The following is a 27,799-nucleotide window of genomic DNA, read 5'->3' on the forward strand; positions in this document are numbered from 1 at the left end:
TGGGAATGGGTTCTTCCATGACCGATACCACATCCTTCCACCAAGTGGTTTTGTCATTTTTGTGTAATCTTGCTTTGAAACAAACAAACCAACAATCATTGGGGGTGTTCAGGGTGAAAACATAACCTGCTTGCCGGGAGTAAATCAAAAGTATTTTAAGCTACTAATGGATTTAGAAGTGTAGGATAAATGTCAGAAAGGTACCCAGGAATGCACAGAATCACTTCCTTGTGTGAATAATTTGCCTTTTCATGGAGAGAGCGGTGCAGTGGGGGGTGGGTCCACAGAGGAGTGAATCCAGGTGGTTTCTAAACAACCCGAGCCTATGTGTCAAAGTGACAGATGGCGCCATCGGAGCTTAGCATCAATCTCACCTGATGGCTCAGCAGCGACCGGCGATGCCTGCCAGTGGGTCGGCTTTCACCAGGAGCATCGCAGGTGAGCCAGAAGCTGCACGGGACACATTCTCACGCCATCGAGCACTGATGACGAGCGGGATAAAAGTTTGCACTTAGCCACCAGTGTTTCCACGGCGACATCCCTCACTTGACACTTTCAGCGCTGATGAAAAGCTTCAGTTGACATATGACTCTTTTATCAACAGAGAAAAACAAGGTGCACTGATACAGACGTTTTAAGAGAAGCAGGTCTTTACAAAAGGAGCATTTGAGTTTGAGGTTTACATGTCTAAATATTTTCTACATCAACCATTTATTAAAAATATCTGGCTTGAAAAGTCTTTGAACATTGCATACAAACATAATAACAAGGGATTAGTGTGTGTCTGAGCCTTTCCTAATACAGTAGATATAAGCTGGCCTTGTTTGTTGCAGTGTAGGAACATTTGAACAGATATGGTGTTTACACAGGTTTGTATTATTATTAATCTAAAGCACATTGACATTGTCGTCTAAATCCCAGGAGAAGTATTTCACTAAAATAAAGAACTCTCTAAAGACTCGTCATCTAAATACAAAGATCAATCAGTTTGAGAGATAAAGAATTACAAGTCGACAGATGAAACAATTTGCTCATTTAGGGGGAAAACAAGTGTTTTTATCCACTTTTCCTTCGTCGAACGTGTTCATAAAAAGGGGAGAAAACTGTCAGCAAAGCACAAAACGTCACTTAGCAGACTTGAAGCCAATTTCTACCGGCTATAATAGCAGTACAAATGCAGTGTCTTGTATTTTCTTTCTTTGAGAATGCTTTAATTGCATATGTAGCTGCAGCGTTATGCTTGAGACTGAAAGAAAGGTTATGATTCCCAATTAGGATGAGGATTAGTTGCCATGGAGACAGCTGCCTCCAGATTCCACAGTAACACAAAACTAATTTACGGAGCCGGAGCTTGATATAAAAACCAAATTTCATTTTCAAAATGAGGCATCACTTCCCACTCACATTGGTACACACGTGTATCGCAAAGTTCACTCGAGATCTGGCAAGTGTTACATAACGCTTTTAGAGGCACACACTTCACCATATTTCCACAACTGCCCTGACATATGTGTGATATCGGGAACTTCTATTTTCGGTTGCTGATGGTAATTGTTTCTAAGTAGGGAAAAAATAAAGTGATTTAAAGACTTATACTGAAAAAAGGTGAAGAAGCAAAAAATTTGTGCCTCTAATTATATTTAATTAACATATGTAGATAATATTTAAACATAACTGAACAGACCATGACATTACAATTATACTTTCTAATAATCGCTGGTAGATAACACTGTGGGTATTCGACAATAAGTCCATTCATTTGAAAAGGGCTGACTTAGTTTTACACAGAATCTAATTACTAAGTCATCATTCATGTGTATGATTGAGTTGGCCTTGCAGAAAACATTTGATTGAGATTTGAAGTGTGTACCAAAGGGAGTTTCCTGTCAGTCAAACTGTTGAGAAACATATTATATACACTAATGATCAGTGTCCAAACTATGCTTCATCCACGAATGAGTCCTTAAATGAGCTCCGACATCCCGGCCCGTAGGGCTGCCTGACATGAAAATAATCCCTGTGCTTTCTAAATGTTTTAACATTCCCCATCTCTTAAGCCACATAATTAAACAGCACTGCTTAGCAAGTATGTGGTGCATGTTTAAGATGGCCCAGATCAACCTGAATCTTCAGCCCCATTTACTCCCCGTTCATCACTCTGCAGTACAAGTGAGCCTGTTGTCTGAAACATGGAAACAAACTTAAGCTGAAAAAAAAAAGTTCCTCAGATTCCCGGTTGAGAGCGCAGGTCGGTTGTTTCTGTTTCTAACTAAAGAGCTGTCGTATGCAAAAGCTTCTTCTCCATCCTCCAAATGTTGACAGCAAACGTAGCCAAGTCCCAGTCCTCCCATCTGGTGAAGAAATATAGCAGTCTATATTTCATTGTCTGGTATCACGACCTCCAAAGCCTCAGGGCCCCGAACTGATCCGAAAGCCAAGAGAGAGAGACAGATAGAAAGAGAGAGAGAGACATAGATAGACAGAGAGAGAGTGAACGTGTGTCTGCAAAGCAAGGTCTCACTCAGGGGCCCAGAGATCCAGGAGAACCAGGACATGTACACGTTTGTCTTTATAAGCATCCGCTCATCAGAAAGTGAAGGCGTAGACAACGCCCACCACCACTATGTTTCCAATAGTGGCGATAATGGCGATCCAGAGCCAGATGGCGTCGCTGGACATGGACTGCGACTCATCCTGCTGACCTTGTACGGACCCAGCCAAGGCAGCGGCGTGGACACTGGCCGAGGAGTTGAAGAGAGAGTGTTCGCCGCTGTAGTCATCATTGGGTGAGGAGTCCATGAAAGCTCCGGTCATAACCGGGATCTATGAGGGAAGGGAGAAGAAAATGGAGAAAGGTCGGATACATAGAGATATCATAGAGATAGACATATTGTAATTTTGAGCACCTGTAGACAACATGTGTGTACATGTATTTCAGACAGTTCAGATATTTTGAGATGATTAATTGCTGTCTGTGTTCTGGTATTTTTGTAAGGTTCATTTCCTTTTGAAGAAAGTCTCTGGATCCCTCTAATTTAGCTGATTTTAGGCTCATCTCCAAGCTGTCTTTTTTTAAATCAACGATTTTAGAAACATTAATCCACCAAATTAACTTCCTCCAGGAATAACCTTTCAAATTTTCAGAATTTCCATCTGCTTCAAACTTTTTACACAGCACTGAGACTGTGTGAATCAAGGTCAGCAATGACCAACTGCATGCAGCTGACATTGGCCTGTACACAATATGAATTGTCCTTGACCTCAGCCTTTGATACATTGAATGATAATATCTTAAGCAAGCAATTAAAGATGACCTAATCTTTTATCTTCTCAATAGGTCCTTCTGTGAAATACTTTTCTGCTCCATTTTCTGGAGTCCCACCAGGGTCTACTTTGGGTCCCCTCTTGTTTACCATATAGTTTTTGTGGAACTCAACACAGGGAGAAAATTTGGTGTCCTGCTTGAAAAAACATATTTTTTTAGTTATTGGTATTTGCTGTGATTCTTATTTACTTTTATTTGTTTTTAGTAATTTACACATTTGTTATTTAAAGTGACTATTTCATAAATGTTATAATGGTAAAGGTAATGTCCTGAGTTTTTTGTTTTTACTAAAAACTAAAGCCTTAATGTGTGTATATCTGGACTGTATTTGAATGACCACATCATAACCCAAAAAAGTAAAGGATAGAAAATCTGTATTTCATTCCTTTAAGTGTGGAGAGACAATTGAAATAATATAAAATATAATGTTGAAGCTTTATATCATGGGGCTATAATTATTTTTCCTAAAGAACAAATGCTGTTTCAAGTTTAAGCTGCTGAGGGATATTCTCTGAAAAATCTGCTCAATTCAAACAAGGCTTGGAGAAAATATAACAGTAACTAAATAAATAAATTAAGAACAATTTTAGAGATTCTCTTTTTGGCATCTGTGGGAGGGAGCTTTGATTTAGCAAAGGCATATTCTTAAAACCCAAGATTGAGCAGCACAGGCCACTGACTGTGACTGTTGGTCAGTCCAACCTTTTGGTTTGGAAAATATCTTGACAATTACTGGTCTGCTTGACATTTGACATGTATGGTGCCCAGATGATGACCGCCAATGGATCCCTGACTTTTCTTCTTGTGCCACAGTGAAATTAACATTTGTGGTTTTGAATGAAATGTATAAACAACTGTTGGATGAATTGCAAGGACGTTTGTTACCCACATTTATGTCTCTCCCGGGACTATTGTGATACTTTAACTTCCCCTAGTTAATCAATCTAAGATATTTGCTCATCATCAGCACATCAGCATGGTCATTGTAAGAATGTTAGCATCTAGCATGGCTGTAGATTCTTTACGTTGTTTCATTTAAGTAAAAGTGCAAATATCTTCCATGACTTTGCATTTTTTGAAAAACTTTGTAAAAATAGACCACTTTACTGTCCCAGTGAATTGAGTCAATCAATCATCTTGCCTCTCCTGACAATCGTGGCACGGCAGATTTGCTCCTGTTGGTCATGCATTAGCAGATTTGAGTGCTAAAAGAAACGGGAGGTAACTGCGTCACGACATCATTAGTAAATGGTTACAAGGTTTCCGACCCAGACATGCAGGGTCCCACTCTGCCTCACACACCGCTGAGTGTGCCTGAGTATGTCTGTGTGTGTGTGTGTGTGTGTGTGTGTGTGTGTGTGTGTGTTTAAAAAGTAGTGCTTGATTAACATGGAATGAATATTTCAGACGTGGCAAGTGAAAATGATTTATTGCTTGGGACAATAAGAGCACAGTGTAGGTTAGCCATTAGAGCAGAAGCAACTGAATGCTTCCGTATGTGTGTGTGTGTGTGTGTTTTCCTTGTGTCTCCGTATAGCGGTGTATGATTGAGAAATACATGAGAGTGCATGAGAGGCGTGTAACCATGCTTTGACTGGAAAACAGACTGTGTTCTGCTGAAGACGGCTGAAAAACAATGCTAAAAATACCTCAGAGGGATGTCGGGCGCTCACATACACAGAAATTCTCTCTTGCTTGCTCATTTGCTCACCTTCTCTCTCCCTCACACCCCCCCCCCCCCCCCCCCCCCCCCCCTCTCTCTCTCTCCGTCTCTCTCGCTCATGTACACACAGGCTAATGCAAAGGGATGTTGGCAGACACACATAGGTCCAGTCTTCCCTCACACAGGGGAAAACACTGTTTAGAAATCATTCTGCCGCTCCCCGATCATTGGCCCCTGGTGGTGAATAATGTCATGACACATCCTGTGGAGCGCCTGCTGTTCACATGAGCATGATGGAGGCAGACAGGCGTGCATGATGTCCACCAACCTGGGTCTCCCTGCCCCCCACTCACTGTAACCGAGGATTCCTCCTGCTTACAGCATCTTGATCAATCTTGATCCGTTTTTATATTTTCATGTTTTTGTTTATTTTGTTGGGTTGACAATTCAGCAGTAGGACAAGTAAAAGACACGGTAGATAAGACAGATCACCATAAACTGTAGACTGTATATAAGATGGACGACACATCTCCACACTCTCCAGAACCCAGTAGTGATCAGGGGACGGAACCTGCACAAACATCGGGGCGATAAGAACTACCTAATATGATAGAAACCATCTTTGAGAAAATTCCTTCATTGTGTACTTTGACATTTTCTTTGGTCCATGTCCCGTCCATAAACATGGAGAAGGCAGAATTCATGACCTATACAGCCGCCAGCAACCAGACAAAACATACAAGTACGCAACATAGTAAGTGCTCATATTTAAACGTAAGCTTTCCCTCGTCTATCCACATCCATTTGTTCCACAATAACAATAACTTTATTTGTACAGCACTTATCTAAAGCTTATGACAATAACAAGTCTTAAACAACAAAAATCCAGCAAATGCACCAAAAATATTAACATAATTATGTAAAGCTTTCTAAGTAAATTACACAAAAACATGCAACTGCACATAAGAAATAAACATTTTCCGATACTTTTACTCCATTTTATCGCTGCACCTGTACGAGCTCCTCTGATCTCCCTCATCAACATGCAGCTGATTTAAATTTATTTTCTTTCAAAATCACACCACTCTGATAAACACAACAATGATGAAAGATGCAGTATTCAAAGCTTCATCCTCCAAAATCTCACATTAATCTGAGGATAGGCTCTCAACACCGTCTGCATTCTTTAGATCCATGTTTTATTTATGAGTAACTCATTGTCCAAAAGAGTTGGATGTTTGCACAAATGGGTAAATGTATCATATAAAATGAAGCAGATACTGTGAGTGTGTGTGTGTGTGTTTGTTTGTTTGTTCCAAAAATACTCCAGTAGTGAGCCTGAATCTAAATATTTGATTGCCTGGGTTTTCTATTTTTGACAGAGATGGTGCACAAGTGTCTTTACATGTGGATATGTGTTTCAATTACATGTCAGCATATCATCGTTTTTCCTGGGATGCTCCTCCATCCATCTCCCGCATGCTGCCTCAACTCCCTCGTGGCTCATACATATGAGTTAAGCGCCGCAAGAAGTTGAGCGCTAATGCGACAGAGGGAAATAGAGACCTCAAGAAGCGTCCCAGAGCATCTGAGCACTTTCGTATATGGGCTACGAAGGTCATCCCCCCCAAGCATTACTGCCAGGAAACTCATACTTGTTGGAGTGCATGGATGAGTGAGTTCAGTGATAAAGTTATACAACTGACCGAGGTTTCCTGAAAACTGTAAACGGCCCACTTTACAACATAATAGGAAACTAAATAGGTTCAACGACAAACAGTCTGGTCCTGAATTTCAATAAGTCTGTTGGAATTAAGCTTCCACAGAAACACAAAATGTATTCCCCTTGCAGTGTGGTTTAATCTCACAAGTTGTCCCGGAAAATATATTAAAAAAAATGTTAGATTCTTACTAAATTTAAAAAAAATTCTTTCAAATTTGTAGTACGCACCACAAAAGGACCCTCAAAAGGATAAGGGCTATTGATAATGGATGGAAGTGTAATATTTGAGTTCTCCGAGCAGCACATTCTACTGATCTGAAGGTAGAATCAGAACCAGTATGGCTCCATATCACTCCAGGTAAGAGTAAATGTTTTTCTGGTATGACCTATAGAGTGAACATAAAGATGGACGACATGACAGCCCCCCCCAAAGGTGAAGCCAAATCATCTGGATCGCAATCTGGAGGCTGGCTGCAGTGTAGGTCATAAACCCCGCCTCCTCCATGTTAGCAGATGGGATACGTGCTAAAGTAAAATGTCAAAGTACAAACCAAATATATTCAAGTGAAAAAAAACACCATTTCATGTTCACTTCTTTAACTGAACAACATCCATGGATTACTTCACTACATGAAACTGAAGTTTAGATTATATATAATGAGATAATGAGTGTGATTTAAGTCCGACAGGAACAACTGTCAGGAGGAACTACTCTCCAAGCAACACCAGAGGAATCTCCTAAGTCACAGAATTCACGCCATCTTGGCCGTGAGTGACGGTCGTACCTGTGAAACACGCCACACAGCGAAACCTCCGTCACTGACAGACGACGCAGTGATGCTTCCTCTCATGTACGACTCCACCTGCTCTGCTGGCACAGCTTTGATTTATTCGTCCCAGCTGCTGCTCCCTCCTACACAGATGATCACAGTAATTGTGAAATAGAATGGACTGTAATTGCCTCCTGTGGGACGTCGCCACCACTAAGTGCTCAGCGAAATGGCTTTGGAACAAACAAGCAAAACCCAAATAAATGTCTTCGGAGAGAGGAGAAGCCAAAACGTATACCTAACCGCAAAAGCACTCAAGCATGGCTGTTAAGACCAAATCAGACGGAGCGAGTTGGTTTTTCTGCTCCCGGGGACGATATGAGGTCAGTCTCAAATCTGAGTCGATACTTGTGTCCTTGTGAGGAACGAACTCTGAGGTGCGCTGCAGAAAACAGACACAGAGGTAGATCCCTGCCTTTTAAATAATGGACTTTGAGTTTGACATCACACGGACGATCGATGTAAACGCACAGCTGTGGATTTTCTCAACGGTCACATCTGCTCTGTTGACTTCCTCACCGCACGGACAGGTGTTACTTCCATAATGCACTTGAGGGGTCACATAGATGCCATCCCTTTGTGAAGGATTTCTTGAAACACGTGAGGTTGGACCAGGGCCCGGCAGCTTGAATTAACCCTCTAACTGTGCTTGTTTAGGGCCACAAAGCACAAGGGGGCACAAGATCAATTAATAAAACTTAACTAAGCATTTTAACTTGGACTGAAAGTATTAAACATTTAATATTTTTTATTGGACGTGTTTATCTTTTTATTTCTTGGTTGCACTTGGAAGGTTTTGGGGCCACGAATCAAATTTTGTATGGGGCCACCAAAATATTAGGTCCGGCCCTGGGTTGCACCATGACAAAGAGTTTTTGCTATTTTTCATATTCTGCCTCGATTCTTCTATAAATGCAGAATGGAAAAGCTCCTGAGTTTTACTATATTTGACAGAAAAGCTTTTTTTTATAGGCAATGATTAGATTTTTTCTCTCTCTGCAGGTCGGGAGGTTTTACAGCTTGCAGCGTCACATGGTGGCCTTAATACATTACAATTTGGCCATATTGGTTTGACTTGTCATGGCAGGAGAAGCACAGGTGTTCTTTTCAACAGTTCCATTAAGCCACAACAGCGAGGCAGTGAGTCAGTGTGCACAATGACCAGGACCCAGAAAACAAAATGGAATTCAGCCATCATTTAATGTAGTGTGTGTGAGAGTGTCAGGAGAAGATCGTGTGCCAACAGGGCTTTACAAACACACACACACACACACACACACACACACACACAGATGTGACGTGATGAGTTTGGTGGCTTCTCACTGCTTCAATACTCAATCACCACCCTGCTGCCTCACATGGGTGTCACCAGACTGGACTGAAGCATCAAAACCAATGAGCAGCGCTTATTTAATCCACACTGAAAAAATATTTACTGCCCTCAGTCAATCCTTGTTATGTTGCATCATCACTGACATGTGCAGTGCGTCACATTTCATTGTTGGATTGTTTGCAAAATTGAGGACATTTTAAAGGGAACTTAACTTGGGGAATAAAATGATATGACGATAACTATATACTATGCAACTAAAAATCAATACACATAATTTATCTATTGTTTCTTCTGTATTATGTTCACTCATGTTAGCTAAAATAAAGTCTGAGAAAGGCTCATATCGGCGGCTATAAATAAATTGGACTCTATCATAGGCTGAAGAGTCATACCTTGATTCTCCCAGGTACTGTAAAACAACAAATATACCCCTATGTTACTAATTCAGCTAATTTGAATGCACAAAATACACCAAAAAAAAAAGCATTTTCAACTGCCATCATATTATATTTCTGATGCTAGGTTTATCTCCTTTATAATAAGACCTTGTCCCTGTTTTGTTCAGTTTTAGCCTTAGCTTTATACTTTGAGAAAACGAAAATCAGACTTTCAAGCCATAGAAAGTTAAATCACCTCAGATTGAGCAGATTGTGAACGAAAACTGGCCCCTTTTTCTGAAAAGGGCTGTTAGTCGACAGCTCATGCAATTCATGACACAACAGATCCGGGAAATAAAATGGGATGAAAGTCTTATAAGACGTTTCTCCTGCAGAAAAAGAAAGAAGCTGCTCCTTCTATTCAATAGCAGCGACTTAGTGAAAACAATGAATTTGGCCTGTACTATTTTCTACTGTAGCATATTGACCTGCCTTAAATCTCCAGGGAGATCTACAGAGGTTTTAAGGAGGCTTGTTCACCCGCACAGAAGTGGTGAGACCTGTAGTTTCAGGCCTGATTCCTGCTGCTCCGATTTACAGCCGCTCTCTCATTGATTTTTCCCCTCGTCTCAGCAGCCAAGCAGCATGTTTTAATAAATCTTATAACTCAATTGAACAAGTGTAGCCCAACTTATCTGCTGTGGACACCCTGGTCAATCTGTCAGCCCAATTTAAAATTCTGCAGCTCAGGAGAAAGGTTATCATAATTCGCTGATATGATAGACACTTTTTTTCCCCCTTCTCAGTGGTGAACCTGGCAGCACAAAAAGCAGAATAGGAAATAAAATAATTTATTTAAACCATGAGAAGTGGAGGAAATAATGCATGTTCACATCTGGGATTGTTGCTCACAGAATAAATGCCGCTGCTTATACGCTGCGGTTGCGTGAGGACTTTAAATATGTGATGAAACTAAATTCATCGGCCATGAAACATTAAAAATCCACCGCAAACAAAGGGTGAGTTCTTATTCCTGCCGGATGAGACGTGAGATGATCACACGGACAAGGGTTTTTATCGACGAGGAAAAGTGAAAGATGGAACGAAACACAGACACACACTCTCTTTTCCCCTCCTGTCTCCTTCTGTGTGTGTGTGTGTGTGTGTGTGTGTTGTTACATCAGAGCAACTCTAAATGTTCTATTGTCTGATTCCTGCTAAGTGACTTGAGTCTGCGCTGCTTTGGTCTGTGACTCCTCGAGCTGCAGAGATTCCGTTCACACGGGAATAAATACAGAAGTCTAAAACTAAACATGACAACTGCCATGTTTCGTCCTCTGACAGAAGATGAGGAATAAGCGGTGCTGGGAATTCAAAGTATTGTGCATGTTAAAGAGAAGTCTGTTTTTTTTTTCTTCCAAAAACAATGAATTAAGAAAGTCAGACAACAGATTATGAAAGACCTGTCCAAAACTGTCAATGAAATACACTGATACACTTTATTTTGGCATATTTGAACTTGATAAATTAACCATCCCTTCCTTTGTTTCAAGATACTTCTCAAAATGTACAGAAAAACGCTTTTTCTCCAAAGCCGGAAGTTGTTCATTATTCATACGAGCACATATTTTAAATATGCATACACTGGATTATGTGCAGCATGTGTTTTATGGTACAGTTTACACCAAAGAACACGTCATGCTATAGCGATGGAGATTTCTTCGCTGTGCAATGTCACACACACATTCGCGGGGCGTCCTCATGTATTTTGCATTGCGAGCGATTTCAGTTAAAACACACCCAGAGGAGTCACATGTCACCTCTCCTCTTCAGTGGCGGCGGCTGAGTACAGTGATGAGTGGCGATGGGCTGCCGGTGGAGGATTTGAACGTCGAGTAGGACACAAATATGAGCTTGACGTGGCAGAAAGAAGATACAGACTAATATCATCAATGCTGTATTTAAATACTCAGCCATGCTAGTGAGACAGTGAACTCACAACCTGGAACTGGGACACCTTATATATCAATTAGGGTTATTCATTGAGTTAATGCATGTGGAGAGCCTCTTCCTGCAGGAGCCTGAGGGCGAATCAGGAACATTCAGTCCACCTGTGATGGTGTTACCCATTACACTATATGAGCATGAGCCAGGCAGCCTGTCTCTGTTTGTCTGACTTCCACCTCTTTTGCATCTGTTTGTATCTCTGTCTGTCTGCAGGATTACTTCAAACCTACAAAACTGGTTTCCATGAAGTCTTCTGGAGGGGGGGGGGGCATTGTCCGAAAGAGAAACCCATCAAATTTGGGGGTGGATCCAGTTAAACATTCAAAATGGATCCAGGAAGTTTTTCTTTTTCATTTTCTTAAACATGGCAATACAAGGTGTTATGGCCTGGGTGGAGATATGTGCCTTCCAAGCCCCCTTCAAGTTAACTTCACCAAGGAGGTTTTCACCCCTGTCTGTTTGTAAGCAGGATTATGCAAATACTACTTGATGTTTTACCACAAAACTTGGTGGAAGGATGAACTATGGGTCAGGAAAGAGCCCCATAAATTTTGGTACAGATCCAGGAGTTTTGTTTTTATCACTTTCTTTAAATTATGAGATAAGAGTTGTTGTATTTTTCCAACGTTTTTGTTGATTTCTCTGAGAATAATTCATAGATCTTGATGAAAATTACGGGCATATTAAAGGGAGTGATATTTATCTAGTGAATTGAAATGTGGTTTCATAAGGGGACTGTTGGGGCTTGGTGGAGGTATTTACTCTACTGAGTGCCAGTCTAGTGGATTATGGTTTTTCATTTGCTTATTTTCTCTTAGTTACAACGAATTAAAAGTCTCAGCTTGTTGACCTGCCTCCAGCTGAACATTGTGTTGGATTTCAAAAAACTGGCTGAGTCACAAACTAATAAGTTAGGAAAAAAAACAACATTCCTTCCGTTGGTCCTGTTTATGTTTCGTATCACCTAAAGTATTTTCTCTTGCGTGTTCAGACATCTAAGAAAGTTAACTTTATGTGAAGCGCTAGCTTGCAGGCAGAATCATCAAAGTGCAGAAGGGAGAGCTGCACACTAATGATATAGTGTGCGGAGTCTCTATAGCTCAGAGCACACAGTATTGAAAAATAAAAATATTGCATCAGTGGTAAGTTTTCCCCTTTTTTCAGGCTTTTCAAAGAAACTTTGCATAAATCAACACAATTTCCAATTTTCTGCAGCAGATGAAAGCAGCGTTCTTAATCCTACCCTGGTTTGATGCAGTAACGTATATTTCTGGAAGTATTTCTGGAACGATTTCACTGCTTTGCGTTGGAAATATTGAAGGAAGGTTGTATGAAGAAAATCACAAGTTAAAATACCAATATAAGCATACCAGAAAATTGCCAGTGAATCTAATGAGGGGGAACAGTGTGAAGGGGAGAACCTCACAGCATCACAACCCCACTGAACTCTCTGTGCATCCGTTACTGGCTCCTTCCACGTCTGCTCATTCACTGTGCAACACGGAGAAATTTCAGGCATGGAGATGGAGGCCCTTAATTGAATCTCCACTCATGTAAGACTTGGTTCAGGGTGAGGTGCAGCGTATGTGTGAGAGAGGGGTTGGGGGGGGGTGACCCTGCATAGCCCACTCTCAATATACAGAGCGAGCAGAAAGACCCCAGTCCACGTTGATCTCTGAGGTGCAAAGCACACGGCAATAAAATGAAGAAACATCTTTGCCTCTGTCCGAGAGATGACGAGTAGCTTTGCCTCTCGGCCTCTATAGCTACGTGATTCGTGGCCGCGCTCTGTCCCGCTCATGTGTACGCATCCTTTCAACTATTCTGCCATTTCGAAATAATCATTAGTTGGGATAAGGATTGTGAGAAATTAGGACTCGCTCTCGGTTTAGCTCAACCATCGACCGGATCCCTACTTTTTCCGATTTAGTTTCCCACATTTTCATAGTTCTAATTCTATTCACTGTTCATGTTGGACAGCATCTGTGGAAAAACGTGATCTCCAACTTAAGAGATTTGTAGAACAGAAACATATTTTAAACATCATCAAAAGCGAGTTTCAGCACAGAGAGATGCCCCCTGCTCGACGGGGACTAATCCAGTCACAGCTAATGAATCAAAGTGCGCTTATATCCAGCATGATGCTAAAACCCGTAATGTGCTCCACTGGATATTTTCAGCTTCTCATTGATATGCAGCCCCTTTGGTTTGATTTTTGCTAAAGACCAAAGCTGTTGTTTGAAGGCTCCAGTTGCATTAAACTCTATTAATGTCACCACGATGTTGCTTGGGAGCTATAGGGAACAGAGCGTTCACTTCAACCCCCTCAAATTCATCTCATGTCAATTCTCTCGCTTCAAAACCCTAAGAGGCTGAGAGGAGATGTGTGTGCGCTGCCCTCCATGTCCATCAAACCCCTGCAGGTCACGCTCCCGGAGGCCAGACCCTCACTCTGCCGTCTCTTTGAGCTCTCTCTTGCTCTGACCTCGTCATCGCCGGTCTAAAATCCTCTCCCTCCCGGCTCCCAGAGGCTGCAATATTCACTTCTTATCTTGTGTCGGCTGAAAAGTCATCTCCCGGAGAAGTATAACATCTCCCGGCCCCTCTCCTTTCTAAATCATATCTACTCTCTGTATCTGCTCTCACGTTCCCTTTCAGCTCTTCATTTATTTCCCCGTGTCGACGTTATTATGAGGCGGTGGTCTCAGGGACCATATAGCAGAGCCCCTGCAGTCGACTCTTGCACACTCCTATGGCATCCATGCAGTATGTTTGATTGCTGGTGCTAAATTAACAGCATCTCACAGCATCTGCTTCATCTTTATCAGTTCATTCCCCTTTTTCATGGATCATTTGTATTCACACATCTCTGCTGCTCTCATTAATGCCCTATCTCATTAGCTGTGGAACACAGAAATTAAAGTGATATGTATTCCTTGCATATCATTATATATCTGCACTGACAGCATTTGACAGATGCTTTAAACCAAAGCAACTTATACTGCTACTGTAAGATAACTCCACTGGGAGATGGAACTGAAAGGTAGGAGGCGTTATTCATAAGCACTTGCACATAAACATGCAGTTTATATGTACATGTGTTCTATATTGTTTATGTTAACATGCACATAAGGCTGCAGGCACACATTAATGTGTTTGCAGTTCTGCCTGGTGCAGAGTATTTGAAATTGTTTTGAGATACAGTTTGACAACTGTTTAATGTTCATAGGCTATCAGACCATTTCATAGACCAGAGGAAAGAGGAGCATACTGTATCTTAATATATATATATATATATATATATATATATATATATATATATATATATATAGAGAGAGAGAGAGAGAGAGAGAGAGAGAGAGAGAGAGAGAGAGAGATCTTCTTCCCACTCACTTCTCCACGCACTTACGTATATAATCAGATGGATGGATGTGTGGATGTGTGGGTGGATGGATTGATGGGTGAATGGATGAATGGATGGATGGATGGGTGGAGGGGTGGATGGATGGATGGTTGGATTGATGTGTGGGTGGATGAATGGATGGGTGGATGTGTGGATAGATGGATGTGTGGTTGGATGGATGGGTGGAGGGGTGGATGGATGGATGGATGTGTGGATGGATGGTTGGATGGATGGATGTGTGGATGGATGGTTGGATGGATGGATGGATGGTTGGATGGATGGATGGTTGGATGGATGGGTGGAGGGGTGGATGGTTTTCTTTTGCGTGGTGACTGTTATTGTTCACATATTTGTACTACACATGTACTCTGAATGTTACTGGACTGCTCCACTAGAGGGCACAACTCAATTTAAAAGTAGTTCAATTGTGGAACCTATCACCATAATAAATGTATATGTATATGTATAATCTAATATATGTTATTGATGGCACTTCTATTGGACTTCTGTCCGTCCTGGGAGAGGGATCCCTCACTTGTGGCTCTCTCTGTAGTTTCTTTTATTTGGGTAGTTTCTCCTCACTCTTGTAGAGGGTTCAGGTCACAGGATGTCGTACGTATGTTGTGATTTGTGAATATGGGCTATACAAATAAAATCTGATTGATTGATAATTGATTATTGGTGAAAATTCCACCTCCCTCTTTGATAAGCAATCTTTCCTGTTGTGCGCCACGTGCCACTCTGCTCTGTTCCCCTCGCATTAGTGCCAGCACCCTTCCTGTCAAATATAAATTAAACATAACACGTTTCTATTCCTCCGGGGTTCCATCCCTCCATTGCTTGTGTATTCTAACTCTATTTTTACAATAAAGGGCCTTACAATTATTTCTTCCCTTGTTCGGTTCCTCTCTTGTGTAATAACCCGCCCGCTGCCGTCGCAATCCGTCAATCTGACAGAGAAACATGATTAATCATTCTCTCTGTTAAAGCTAAGAAGCTGCTCACAAGCTGAATCCCACTTCCATATTAATTCTGAGCAGGTTTGAGTATCTATTTTGCTCATAATGAGAAGGAGACAAAAATTAAGCGTACTTGAAAGTAAGTGTGCATAATAAATACTGCTTGTCTCAGTGCGATGCACAGAGGAGCGACGACAGCAGCTAAATGAAGATCTTGGAAAAGAATTAAAAAAAGACATAAATATTTTTAAAACATTTGTCTTTTGAAAATGTGCATTTTGATGAGTCTGTGCATATCCCACATTTATATGTATGGACACAATGAAAACTACATTGATTTCTGTTATACCATGTCAGAAACAATACAGTGTGGGTGTGTCAAAGCTGACGGGTTTGATTCGGTTCAGGTATCTCGACCTGGTTGGTTTGGTTCATTGGGCTGGTGAGACATGTGTCAATCAAACTCTGTTACGGAGTAAACAAGTGAACCAAGATAATCTGACAGGATGAGTCAAGGGAAGATCCAAGATTTACTCTTGAAAGGTTTATATGGTATAAAACCAAAGAAGGCCAAGCAAAGGATTTTGAGATTGTTTGCACTTTGGTGATTTTAGGATGGAAGTGTTAATCAATTATTTTGTAAACACCATAGATAAATACATAAGGGTTAATAAAGTTGTGTATGATTTGCCATCAGTTTTTCCATATGGGTGGATGACAACCGCCAAAACTGTTGAATTAGTGACTTACATTGTGTCATATAAACATCTCTTTTTTATTTATTTATATTAAATCAGTGTAAACAAGATGTGGATCAGAAGTAAAAAGTTTGAGTCAGACCCATATCATTTTTAAGGGTCAATGTCGATATTGTTTAGAAAGTTTAAAAAAATTGTCAGGAATTTCTGATATTGATATATAGGCCAAACTCTTATGACAATGTCATTAATTTGATATTTTAAATTTCAACCATAATGTTTATAATAAATAACTATAAATACAGGGAAAACACAAATATATCCCAACATATAGTTCTTGAATTCGAAAAAGAAACATCATGATTTTTATCCCAAAATTTAACATAAATGCACATCAGCATTGTTTATTCTATAAATTAAAAGCAAACATAAACCGATATGTGAAACTCTGGATTTTTATCAGCCAACAGATAAATCAGATTAAAAAAGCTTTATTGTTCCCCCTTGGTGTGTAGTACATTCTCAACATAACTAGTGTGTTGTGAATTGTGATATAACACTGACCACTCACATTGATCTCAGCCTAAACTTCCACATGTCGGAATATTAATACTTGGACCTTTGCTTTACTCAGTTTAATATGCGGCATGTTGTAGTTCAAAAGGAAGGAAAAGCTTGAGAATATGTAAATAGCTACATTTCGAAACACTCTACCAGACACGAGTGAATGGCAACAAAAATATTAACCGCAACCTGACAAATGTTCTCGACTTTGTTGAAGACAAAGGAAACAAACTCTAATGTTTTCCGACAGCATGACCAACACAACGGCTGCAAACGGAAATTGGTGTGTCACCGCCTGTGCAATACCCCTGCACGGTGCATATATACCCCTGCAGGTTGGCATCAGCATTTATGAATGGTTTGCCGTGTGCATTTCCCCTGTGGGAGGAGGTGGGTGGGGGGGGGGGTGGTTGGGGATGTTATGAATTTGTCATGCGTGTGCCATGTTGGCCTAGTTACAGTACAGTGTTTTCAGATACTGTGAAAGACCAGGAAGTGCTCCCTCACTCGGCATGTCGTCTGTCTTTAATTAATGATTCTCGCACTGTGTTAGTGTTTCTGTGTAACTGTGCATGTACAGTATAAGGAACTCAAGTAAAATAAAATAAAAAATTCTGGTAGTTAATGAATAATGTGACAATTCATGGTCATAACAACACAAAGAAATAATCCTACTTCCTACACACACAAACACACACTTGCACTTCAAGGTGCAAGGTGATGCATCTATATCACAAGGTGGACATGAGGACATTGGATATTGCCTGTATGTGTGCATGTGTGAAATAAATCGATGTTATCTAAGTAATGTGCAGATATAAAACAATATCAACGCTTCTAAACGATACAATCTTTTAAAATGTTTCTTTAACACACAGGTGGGTGATCCTCTACAGCATCGACCCTGCAGGAGCTGAGTAATGCTCGCAGAGTAGCTGTAAGCCCAGCTGGATACGTAACATGCACCCTGTTGTTGCGTTGCACTAAAAGTTGCACCATGGAGAAGCTCAATACTCAATTCATCATTCTGTTTTTTTCTACAGGAACAAAACTCCTCGAATGGTGATAAAAAGGTGGTGGTTGCTGCACCTCTGTAAACAGCTCGTGGGCAGGACTGTAAAAACATGAATCTATCCTCAAATCCATTTGCACTATTGAGATTTGTGCTTGGGAAGAAATCTCTTTCAAATAGAAAAATCAGTGTATTTAGCTTGAGCACATGACTGCGTCAGAAAAGAAAAGCTACGAGCCTTAGCCGTGAATTGATTCACGGCTCCTTGTAAAGGTCATGAAAAATTCATAGTCTTAAGAAAAATCTAAGTTAGTGTACTTCTCCACCACTCATGCATACCAGTGGGCATTCCAAAATATTTCCATATGTAATACAACTGACTGTAAGTGCCTGATTCATCATCTGGACATTAAAGTTGCATGAATCCAAAATGAGAAGGTCACAGTCAGACCTGCTTCGTATAAAGCATCATAAGAAAAGCGGAGGATTAACCGAAGCTTTGGCTGCTGCTGTCATACAAAAATAGCGTCTATAAAGCTTGTGATGTGAAATGTCAAGGAGCTACTTGCAGAAAACATCAGCAACACATTGTAGCTACTTCAGCAGAGGGGATGGATGTTATTTACCTTTTGGGAAATACGTCAGCAAGAAAATTGAAAGTATTCCGTCTGCAGCTTAAATGATCGGACAGCAAACGACGCAAAATGAGCTATGAGACTAATATACACTGATTCCTAATCTGAGGCATAAATCCTGGATAGTGAGATGCTGCACTGATAGTTATGAGATTGTTTTCGAGCTGCGGCTGCACACGGGGACTGTCTCTGAAACCTTAAACGCTGCCCTGCACTCTAATCTAAAGAGGGGATTTTTGTCTTAGGCTAACAGTATTTCTCGGGCAGTGAAGGTACATTGTGTGCAGCGACCTCGGGGTCATTGCAGATTGATAAAGAGGTGAGTGAAAGGGAAGGAAGAAAAAAAAAACATGTCTGTATACAATGTCATTTGCTTCAGGGCAGCTTTCTTTGAACAAAACCCAAGGTCAGAATCAAAGAGCAAATGCCCAGCGAAAACAGATCGAACCAAAAGCCGGTTTTGATGTTGGTTTTATTATCGAGGCGTCGTTTGAAGTCACCGGGTTTTCAAAGCTCGACAGAGGTGAAAACTGAACCAGAAATGCAGTTGTCCTATAAAGTGGAAAACATTTTTCTTCAAACCGAAAGCAAATCATTCTTCCTCCTTCTCATTTCTGTTTTTCCTCACAGGGATAAATCAGTGAAATTACACCCATAGATGAAAACATTTTTAATTGACGTCTCCCTGCAAACTGTAAGAAGCTGTGCCGGAGCCTCACTACATAACACACTTGTATAGTTTTATCACTTTCTGTTTAGTATGCTAATGATTTCAAAAATGCATAATGATCCCAATAAATTACAGCAGCCGTGGTGATGCTTAACTACAACCATAATTCATCTCTGCCTGCTCTCGATAGTGTGTAATCAGCTGCTGCCATTCAAGAGTTTCGCCGGGTCTCGCCAAAGCAAAGCAGCCGCCCCCTGTTTAGCTCCTCGTAATTTCCACCTGTGTTTCCCATTTCATCAGAAGCGCTGCTCAAGAGCTGAGTTTAGATTCGCATTTTATGTGCGCCTTAAAGGCACAAACGTCAGCATGCAGAGATTTTTATGATGAACAGACTGAGGCAATATCCGTCAAAGTTTTCTCCCCCAATTGGCTCAATTTTTATTTCCAAAAAAAACGTATCGATACGAATGATGGAGCTGCTTTGAAATTATCTCAGGGTGGGTGGAGAGAAGAGATTATTTATGTAGAAATGCATAATTCATGCGCGTGGAATATCACAGTCACAGTGATATAGGAAGCAGCATCCAGTTACGGGGCCAGGTCTATCAGGGAAAGATGTTATTACTTCATACTGGGCTGTCACAGTCCATTAAGTCTCCCTTTCATTCTCCCCGGGACTTCTTTCCATATGCAATCACTCATTTCAGGTGCAAAAGACCTGAGAGATGTTTGTGTTTACAGTGCAAACATGTAACATAGGTTAGCACTGAGACACTGTGAGATTAGAATAATGTGGCAGCTCGGTCACATTATTGTTTTCACCAATAAAGTCCAGGCCATGGGCAGTTATAGTGATGACGGCACAGTCAAAATTCATCCTTTTTTAGAAAGTATGGGACTTCAAGCCTCCGCAGAGATGCTACAGTTGACATTCACCCATTCACTTTCATCCAGCACTTTGTCAATCAGTCATGCATCAGATTCACGCGCTGTCAGCACAGCCGTCAGGGGCAATTTGATGTTCAGTGCCGTGCCCTCAGCATGCGGACTGGACAAGCTGGGAATCAAACCACCGACCCTCTGATTAGTGGATGACCCGCTACCATCTCCTGAGCCACATTTGCTAAATGACGTCATGGCTATATCATGGTTAATCAGGTTTTTTAGCAGTGCTGAGCAGCAGCTTGGAAACTGCCTGGAACGTAAACATGTCGTCTTAATGGGCCACGTCTCAGCCACTGTTTCATTCTTTGTCTGACAAGAGGAAGAGAAAACCATGTGAATGAGAGAAGCTTTATCGTCACTTCAGTTGTATTAATACTAAAGCACCACAACTCATGGCTGACACTTGAGCTTACATATCCCATCTGGCCTGAGAACACCTTAGGATCCACAAAGAGCTGCAAAGCATGGCTAGGGAGAGACATACCCTACTTGCCGGCTCACGTATGGATGGATGCACAAATACAAATACGACACAATGACATCATAGAAATGCTAGACATCACATTATGTCATCTAGTGTCACACAACGACCACACATGGTCCAGCCCCTAGACTGTGTTTAAAATGGACAGCATGTCTTCACTTCCTTTTATTGTTTAAAAATGAAGCCAAAATATGCCAGAATATGGGGGCCGCCATTTGCACTTATGTCGTACTTAAGAGTCACAGTCGATGGTAGTGAACGTGGTGTGAAGTTCCAGTATCGAGGTCATCCTCATACACACGCCTGACCAATCATGAGGCAGTCTCAGCTGGCAATCATGATGTTTTTTCCCATCCATTAACATAGAGGAGGTGGGGTTTATTACCTACACTGTAGCCAGCCACCGGGGGCCGATCAAGATGGTAGCTGTCATGTCGTCCATCATTATATACTGTCTACTGTCCAGCCGTATGCTTGGTTTTTGACCTAGTCTCTTTTTAATGAGTCTTTGCCTTGATCGTGGGGAGGACGACATAAATCAGTCAAGAAACCTCCGACCAAAATAGAGCCCATGGTGTTTTGTTCTGAACGCTCCTGCCTCCTGTGTATTCGACATGAGGTGCATCCATCAAGTGAGCGTAAACTATGAAGTGGCCGTGCTGGGAGGAGCCTGAACTGTCCTTCAACCCAGCAGTGAAAATCATCTATTAATGGAGGTGTGTCAATCAGGGTTACATCTCTATTGCTGAGGGGCTTTCTGTTCGTTTTGTTCCTCATCCGCAGGGTCTGTGTTTACATGTTGCTCACTGCTCCTTCGCAGCTTGAAAAATGTCTTTGAATGCTCCTGCTGGCTGGTGTTCATATTACACACACAGGGACACACACACACACACACAAAGAAATAATTCATTGTGGTTTGATTGTTAACATTATTCTGTCCTTTCTTTGCATTTCGAATGAATAAGATTATAAGTGCAGGTAAAACAAAAGTATATGAGACACTGAAATGAAAAGACTAAAGTGCTATAAATAGAAGTAACACCGAACAAAGACGGATTCACCCGCTTCTCGCCTAATTCAAGTATTGATTTCTCTCCTGTGCATGCACCTTCCGCTAATTGATTTGTGTTGATTGTTATTCATTCAGCCATTAACAGCCCTGCATAGTACTCATAAAAGTGCAGGAAGAAAACAATTGAGGCCGTTGCAAGTTTTCACTATCTCAGGACTACAACTTTCGTATAAAACCAATTGCTGAAAAAAAGCAGACAAAAGACCAGAGGGGAAATGAACCCTTGAGATGAAAAGGCTGCTGTGCCATTATTACACTCTTCAAATAAGCCATGATCTTTTTTTGTTTGTTCTTTAGAAAAGGGACAGTCTGGGCGTGAAGAATGCACGTTGAGATAACATGATTATGTAATTGAATTTTTATGCAATTGAGAGCAAAGATGGTCTTGATATAGGCCTTGTGGGTGCTGCTATTTTGAAAAGGATTTAATAGGAAAATAATCTAATCTGTGAACTATTCAACTTTCATTTCCATATCTCGCTTCGCATTGTGGGGTAGCGATGCACAGAAAAGCCTCCTCTCTGTTTTCAGCCAGTCTTTCTCTGATCCTGTGTCACTTGGTTCAGATGTTTATTTGGATCTTTAAAATGTAAGGAGCTGTAATTATTCAGCAAATTATCATAGATTGTTAATAAAGATGGACGATATATGTCTCAAATTCCTCCCATTGTAAAAAAAATGAAGCAAAAAAAACATTCTGGATATGGTTGCTGCCAACTTGTGCTTTTGAGACTATGCGTAGGAGTTCTTGTACTATGGATTTTGAGGTCCTGCCAATACACATATTCGACAAATCCCTAGGCAGATGTCAATCATGATGTTTCACCCTGTTTTCATTGCATTAAACATGGAGGAGACAGGGTTTTTAGACTGGCTGCATTTACAAAACTAAGAGATCCATTCTTTAGCTCATCTGATTCTATTCTCTGGCACTGACTGTATAATCCAATCATTGGGCACCAAATTAAACCAAAGCGTATCCGCTACTCTTCTATGCTCCCGATCTCAGGTCTTGGTGCCGCAGGTAAATAAAGATGGCGTTAAAGTTGTCAACCTCTCCTTCCATCCTCAATATTTCAATCTCGACTGTTCTTCGTAAAATGAGAGGTGATGGAACACCCTGTCAGATAGAATGACTCAGAGCCACAGCCTCACTGAATAAGTAATTGAGTTATGTGTAATGTTGATTGTCTGTCATGAAAAGACAAAACATCTGAGGTGAGAGACATTTTTGAATCGACCACTCAGACATGAAAGTAATGGAAAGGAAATAAACACAGAGTTGTGTTCATATTGTTCTTTTCTGTCTCATGGGATCAAATGTTGTCCGTACATATATTGAAAAAAAGGTCTATGCCTGCATACATGTGTGTCCACGTGAATGTAAGTTGAAGACCAAGGCCACTGGGTCAGTGTAGACTGGATAGACAAACCCTGATGTGCTGCTGCCCTGTGTGGCAGATCTGTCAGCTGAAACAAGTCCAAGATTGGCAGCCTGCCTAGGATGGCTCCGGAGTCTGTCTACAACACGTCAAAGTTGACCTTAGCATCAGTTAATAACACATTGGCTTTTTCCTGCCCTTATCATCTGCCATTTTAGTCATTTTTGAATGTCAAACTATTTCACCGAACAGAAAGAAATGCACAAGTGAGAGCAAGTTTAAAATAAATCTTGATATCATATCTAAAGAGCTGTTTAACACAACATTTTAGGTTCAGTGTATTTGAAACGAAGAACAAATCGCCTTATTGCTTGCAGCTTAGTATGCAGCAGCTTCATGGTGATTGTCAACTATTAATCCATGTTTTGTAAGGCTGCAGTATGACACCACTTTCAGTCAAATGGAGGACGTCCTTTCAAACTCAGGTATTGTTGGTAGATGAAAATCCTTCACCAATACACAAAAGCGGAGAAAGCTATTAAGCATGTTTCTGTGATAAATGGGAGAGCGACAAATGCGGCAGAACAAAAGCCAATTATCTTACCACTCTGAACTGGTATTCTGTATGGTGGTACACACGAAATCCATGTATTTGTCCTTCAGGATGTCTTTTTGCTAAATGAAAGCTTAGTTTCTTCTGGAAATTCAATTTTCCAAGATATATCACTAATGAGTTCAATGTGTGCTGTAGTGTGCTGCAGCAGTAATGACCAACGCATCCACCAAACTATTCGTTCTTTATCCTTTTTGCTGTAGGGAGAAAATATAACCAGCTCCTGTGAGTTGGAGTTTCAAAACTTTCTCTGAGTGTAGGAGAGAACAGTTGTGGCAGCATCCGTCATGTTTCAGAGACAAAGTAATGGCGAAGGTCCAATGATTTGCAGGCAGCAGGGCAACACTGAGATGGATTGGCAAAAAATAAACCATTGTGAACTCAGTCCTCAAAACTCCAGGGACATTTGCCTGACTTTATTGACAGTCACCATTACAGAGTGACTCAGGGCATTGGGATGAATTTCACCTCTGTTAAATTAGCCATTAGCTCTCTGAAGGTGCTGAATTGTTATGGAGAAAGAATGGATGCGGGGGGAAAAGTGGGTAGGAGTGAATAAATAGGATGGTATTATGGGGAACTGGAGGCAAACATTCATAGCCTTACATAAGCAATGTCAGACTAATGAGCAAGTCTTCAATCTACTCTCCAACAATTGTTATTCCACCTGTTTAGCATCTCTGCTAACAGTTTAGTACAGACCAAGCTAGCCACTGTATTAGCTGTCTTAAGGTCATGTTGCAGATGTGACATTTTTAAATGTCAATTCGCTGTAAGGACTACCTGTTACCCTCTATACTGTATGGTGCACCTGTTACCCTCTATACTGTAAGGACTATCTGTTACCTTCTATACTGTATGGAGCACCTGTTACCCTCTATACTGTAAGGACTACCTGTTACCCTCTATACTGTATGGAGCACCTGTTACCCTCTTTACTGTAAGGACTACCTGTTACCCTCTATACTGTATGGAGCACCTGTTACCCTCTATACTGTAAGGACTATCTGTTACCCTCTATACTGTATGGAGCACCTGTTACCCTCTATACTGTATGGAGCACCTGTTACCCTCTATACTGTAAGGACTATCTGTTACCCTCTATACTGTATGGAGCACCTGTTACCCTCTATACTGTATGGAGCACCTGTTACCCTCTATACTGTAAGGACTATCTGTTACCTTCTATACTGTATGGAGCACCTGTTACCCTCTATACTGTAAGGACTACCTGTTACCCTCTATACTGTATGGAGCACCTGTTACCCTCTATACTGTATGGAGCACCTGTTACCCTCTATACTGTAAGGACTATCTGTTACCTTCTATAATGTATGGAGCACCTGTTACCCTCTATACTGTAAGGACTACCTGTTACCCTCTATACTGTATGGAGCACCTGTTACCCTCTATACTGTAAGGACTATCTGTTACCCTCTATACTGTATGGAGCAACTGTTACCCTCTTTACTGTAAGGACTACCTGTTACCCTCTATACTGTATGGAGCACCTGTTACCCTCTATACTGCCAGGACTACCTGTTACCCTCTATACTGTCAGGACTACCTGTTACCCTCTATACTGTATGGAGCACCTGTTACCCTCTATACTAGGGCTTAGTGTTACCCTCTTTACTGTATGGAGTACCTATTGTCCTCTTTACTAGGGCTACGTTTTACCCTCTTTAGTTGAAGTGCTAACTGTTACCCTTTATGCTGAAAGGGCTAACAGTCGCTCTCTTTACTGAAAGGGCTAACAATTTACAAATGTCTTTATCTGACAGGGACCCTACAATTATCAATCAGTTTTGATATTATTAGATTTATTTCATCCTTATCAATTAATCAACTAGTTGCTTCAGCTTGAAATGTCACATGCATGTTTATGTGATTAATTACTGTGTTGTAGTTTCCCATAAGGACTGTTGTTAGTGATTTTTGACGGTTGAGTGATGCTGTCAGTAATTTCACAGTTTATAAACTGGGGAATTAAATTTCCTTGTTTTCACAGTCTTTGGTCAAATTCTTGACTGTTTCACATAGTGCTTCCACTTGTATTTTGTTTTCCATTGGAAGCTTGTTTAGTTTGCAGCACAGCACAGTGGGGGCTGAGCAAACCTCCTACATATGCACCAAAGTCCCCCTGCACCAGCTTAGTGGTTTGAAAGACTGTAATATTCAACCATTGTGAATATACACATAGTATTCTGCCTCCTGCACACTGCTACACAACCAACGTTTTTAGACGCACATGAGAACATCACATCCTAGAAGACATTGTAGTTTTGTATTAATTTCACGTAAGGTTTTCACAGAGCAAGTGAAAAGTGCTGAGTGATTTTAGGTAAGGTTTCATGCTCTCGGTTTTTGATCCATCTCTCTTTCAATCAGGGCATATTGGACAAAAAAACTATGTTCAGATGTCTCCTTGCTAATGTATTTCTATTTAAGGTTCCCTCATTTATAAAGATTTGGGAGCATTTGGCTGAGTTTGGCCCACAGAGAAGCCACTGGCAGCGAAGATAATGCTGCGATCCATTTTAATAGCCGTTGCGCACAAAACGGCAAAGCAGATGGCACCAGACAAACCATAAGCAGCCAGACAGTGAGAGAGAGAAAGGGGAGGGGGGGGGGGGGGCTCAGAATACCACGGCTCCTAATGAAAACAAACCACGTGTCTGCTGTAAAACAGATGCACAATAACCCATGTCCTCTATGAAGCCAAAATCAATTGGGTGGAACGTGTTCCAATGCATCGCTATGGAAACAATCATTACTAAGTATTTGGAAAAGTGACACAATTAGTCCTGACGTCTTGGCCCAATTAGACTAGTGCAATTTATTTATCATTTTGCTAAAATACAAAAGATACACTGCAACAATATGAGCTTTTTTACGTCAGCCTTCATTTTGTTGGTCTAAATATATTTTTCTTTTCCTTTTCTTTTACCTTATTGCTTTATTGTCCTGTTTATGTGGACAAAAACAAAACAAATTAATGAATAAATGTACGAATAAATGAAAAACAATCAATAACAGGCTACATTTACAGAGGAAGTGAATGTCTTTGTGCCCTTTAAAGCTCCCTGAAACTTTATTTTTTATTTAACCACCCAGGTACGTCATGTCTGGGAGACAGAATTTTACATATAAATGTATGTATGCATATATATTTTTTGTCAGTCTCAGTCTTTGTTGTAGATTTCTGAGACAGGATCACATAAGTACAGAATGTCCATGTCGGACCTTATTAAAAAAAAAACTTTGAAAGGAAATTAAAAGTACAAGCACCACTATAATATCCTCACATCCTACGTAGGCTACAACAAACACTACAGCTACAGCAACACTGTGGGGATACGCACTGTTTATTCCAGCAGTCGGATCAAAATGAAACATGACGCTGTGTCTTCATGATCGATTGTGTTCAATTCTTCTTTCAATCATCAGGTGACGAAGCTCCAAATTAACTTGTTGACCGGCCACGCCCATGAAATCAACCTGTACGTATTAGTGAAAGTAAAAAGTTGACTGTGAGGAGGGAACTGGAGGAACATGACTCACCTGCGCAGCCATGAATGACAGATCCATACTGTTGCTCCGTCCAAAACGTTCAATGAAAGATTCAAACGTGCGTATTTTCTCCTCTTATCCCCCGAAAGAGCATTTACGCCTCAGGCTGTTGTTTTTCTCTCCTCCTCCTTCTTGTTGCTCTTTATTTTCTTCACCCGGCTTACATCCACCGGCTGTGCAAGTTGACGGACTTCACGTGAGGAGCATGTCGTAGGTTGGAGAATAAAAAGATGATGATGATGAAGAGGAGGGAGATAGAGGAGGAGGAGGAGGAGAAGGAGGAGGAGGAGGACAGAGAGGGAGGAAATGAAGGGGAATAAACAAAAAGAGGGAAGAGAAGCAGAGCCGGTGCAGAAATGAAGAGATGGGGATGCGAGACGGTGTGAGAGAGAAAGTGCGTGTGTGTGTGAGAGAGAGAGAGAGTGTGTGAGAGCGAGGCAGTGGAGCTGGACTGTCACATAAAACGAAGGAGGTGCAAGTCACTCCCTCTCTCCCTCCCTCGCTCACTCATTCACTCTCTTTTCTCTGCCA

General features: G+C 41.1%; 1 protein-coding gene across 1 annotated transcript; it reads right to left on the reverse strand.

The window, feature by feature from the left end:
* Window positions 1–578: 578 nt before the first annotated feature.
* Window positions 579–27,799, reverse strand: LOC117756447 (uncharacterized protein C14orf132). The gene is made up of 2 exons (XM_034576973.1): window positions 27,260–27,799; window positions 579–2,823 (listed from the first exon to the last, which is right to left on the reverse strand). Exons 1-2 carry the CDS (start codon window positions 27,284–27,286, stop codon window positions 2,587–2,589), a joined length of 264 nt encoding a protein of 87 aa, XP_034432864.1. The 5' UTR covers window positions 27,287–27,799; the 3' UTR covers window positions 579–2,586.

Source organism: Hippoglossus hippoglossus, chromosome 22, assembly GCF_009819705.1.
Source record: "Hippoglossus hippoglossus isolate fHipHip1 chromosome 22, fHipHip1.pri, whole genome shotgun sequence".
Taxonomy (NCBI): Eukaryota; Metazoa; Chordata; class Actinopteri; order Pleuronectiformes; family Pleuronectidae; genus Hippoglossus; species Hippoglossus hippoglossus.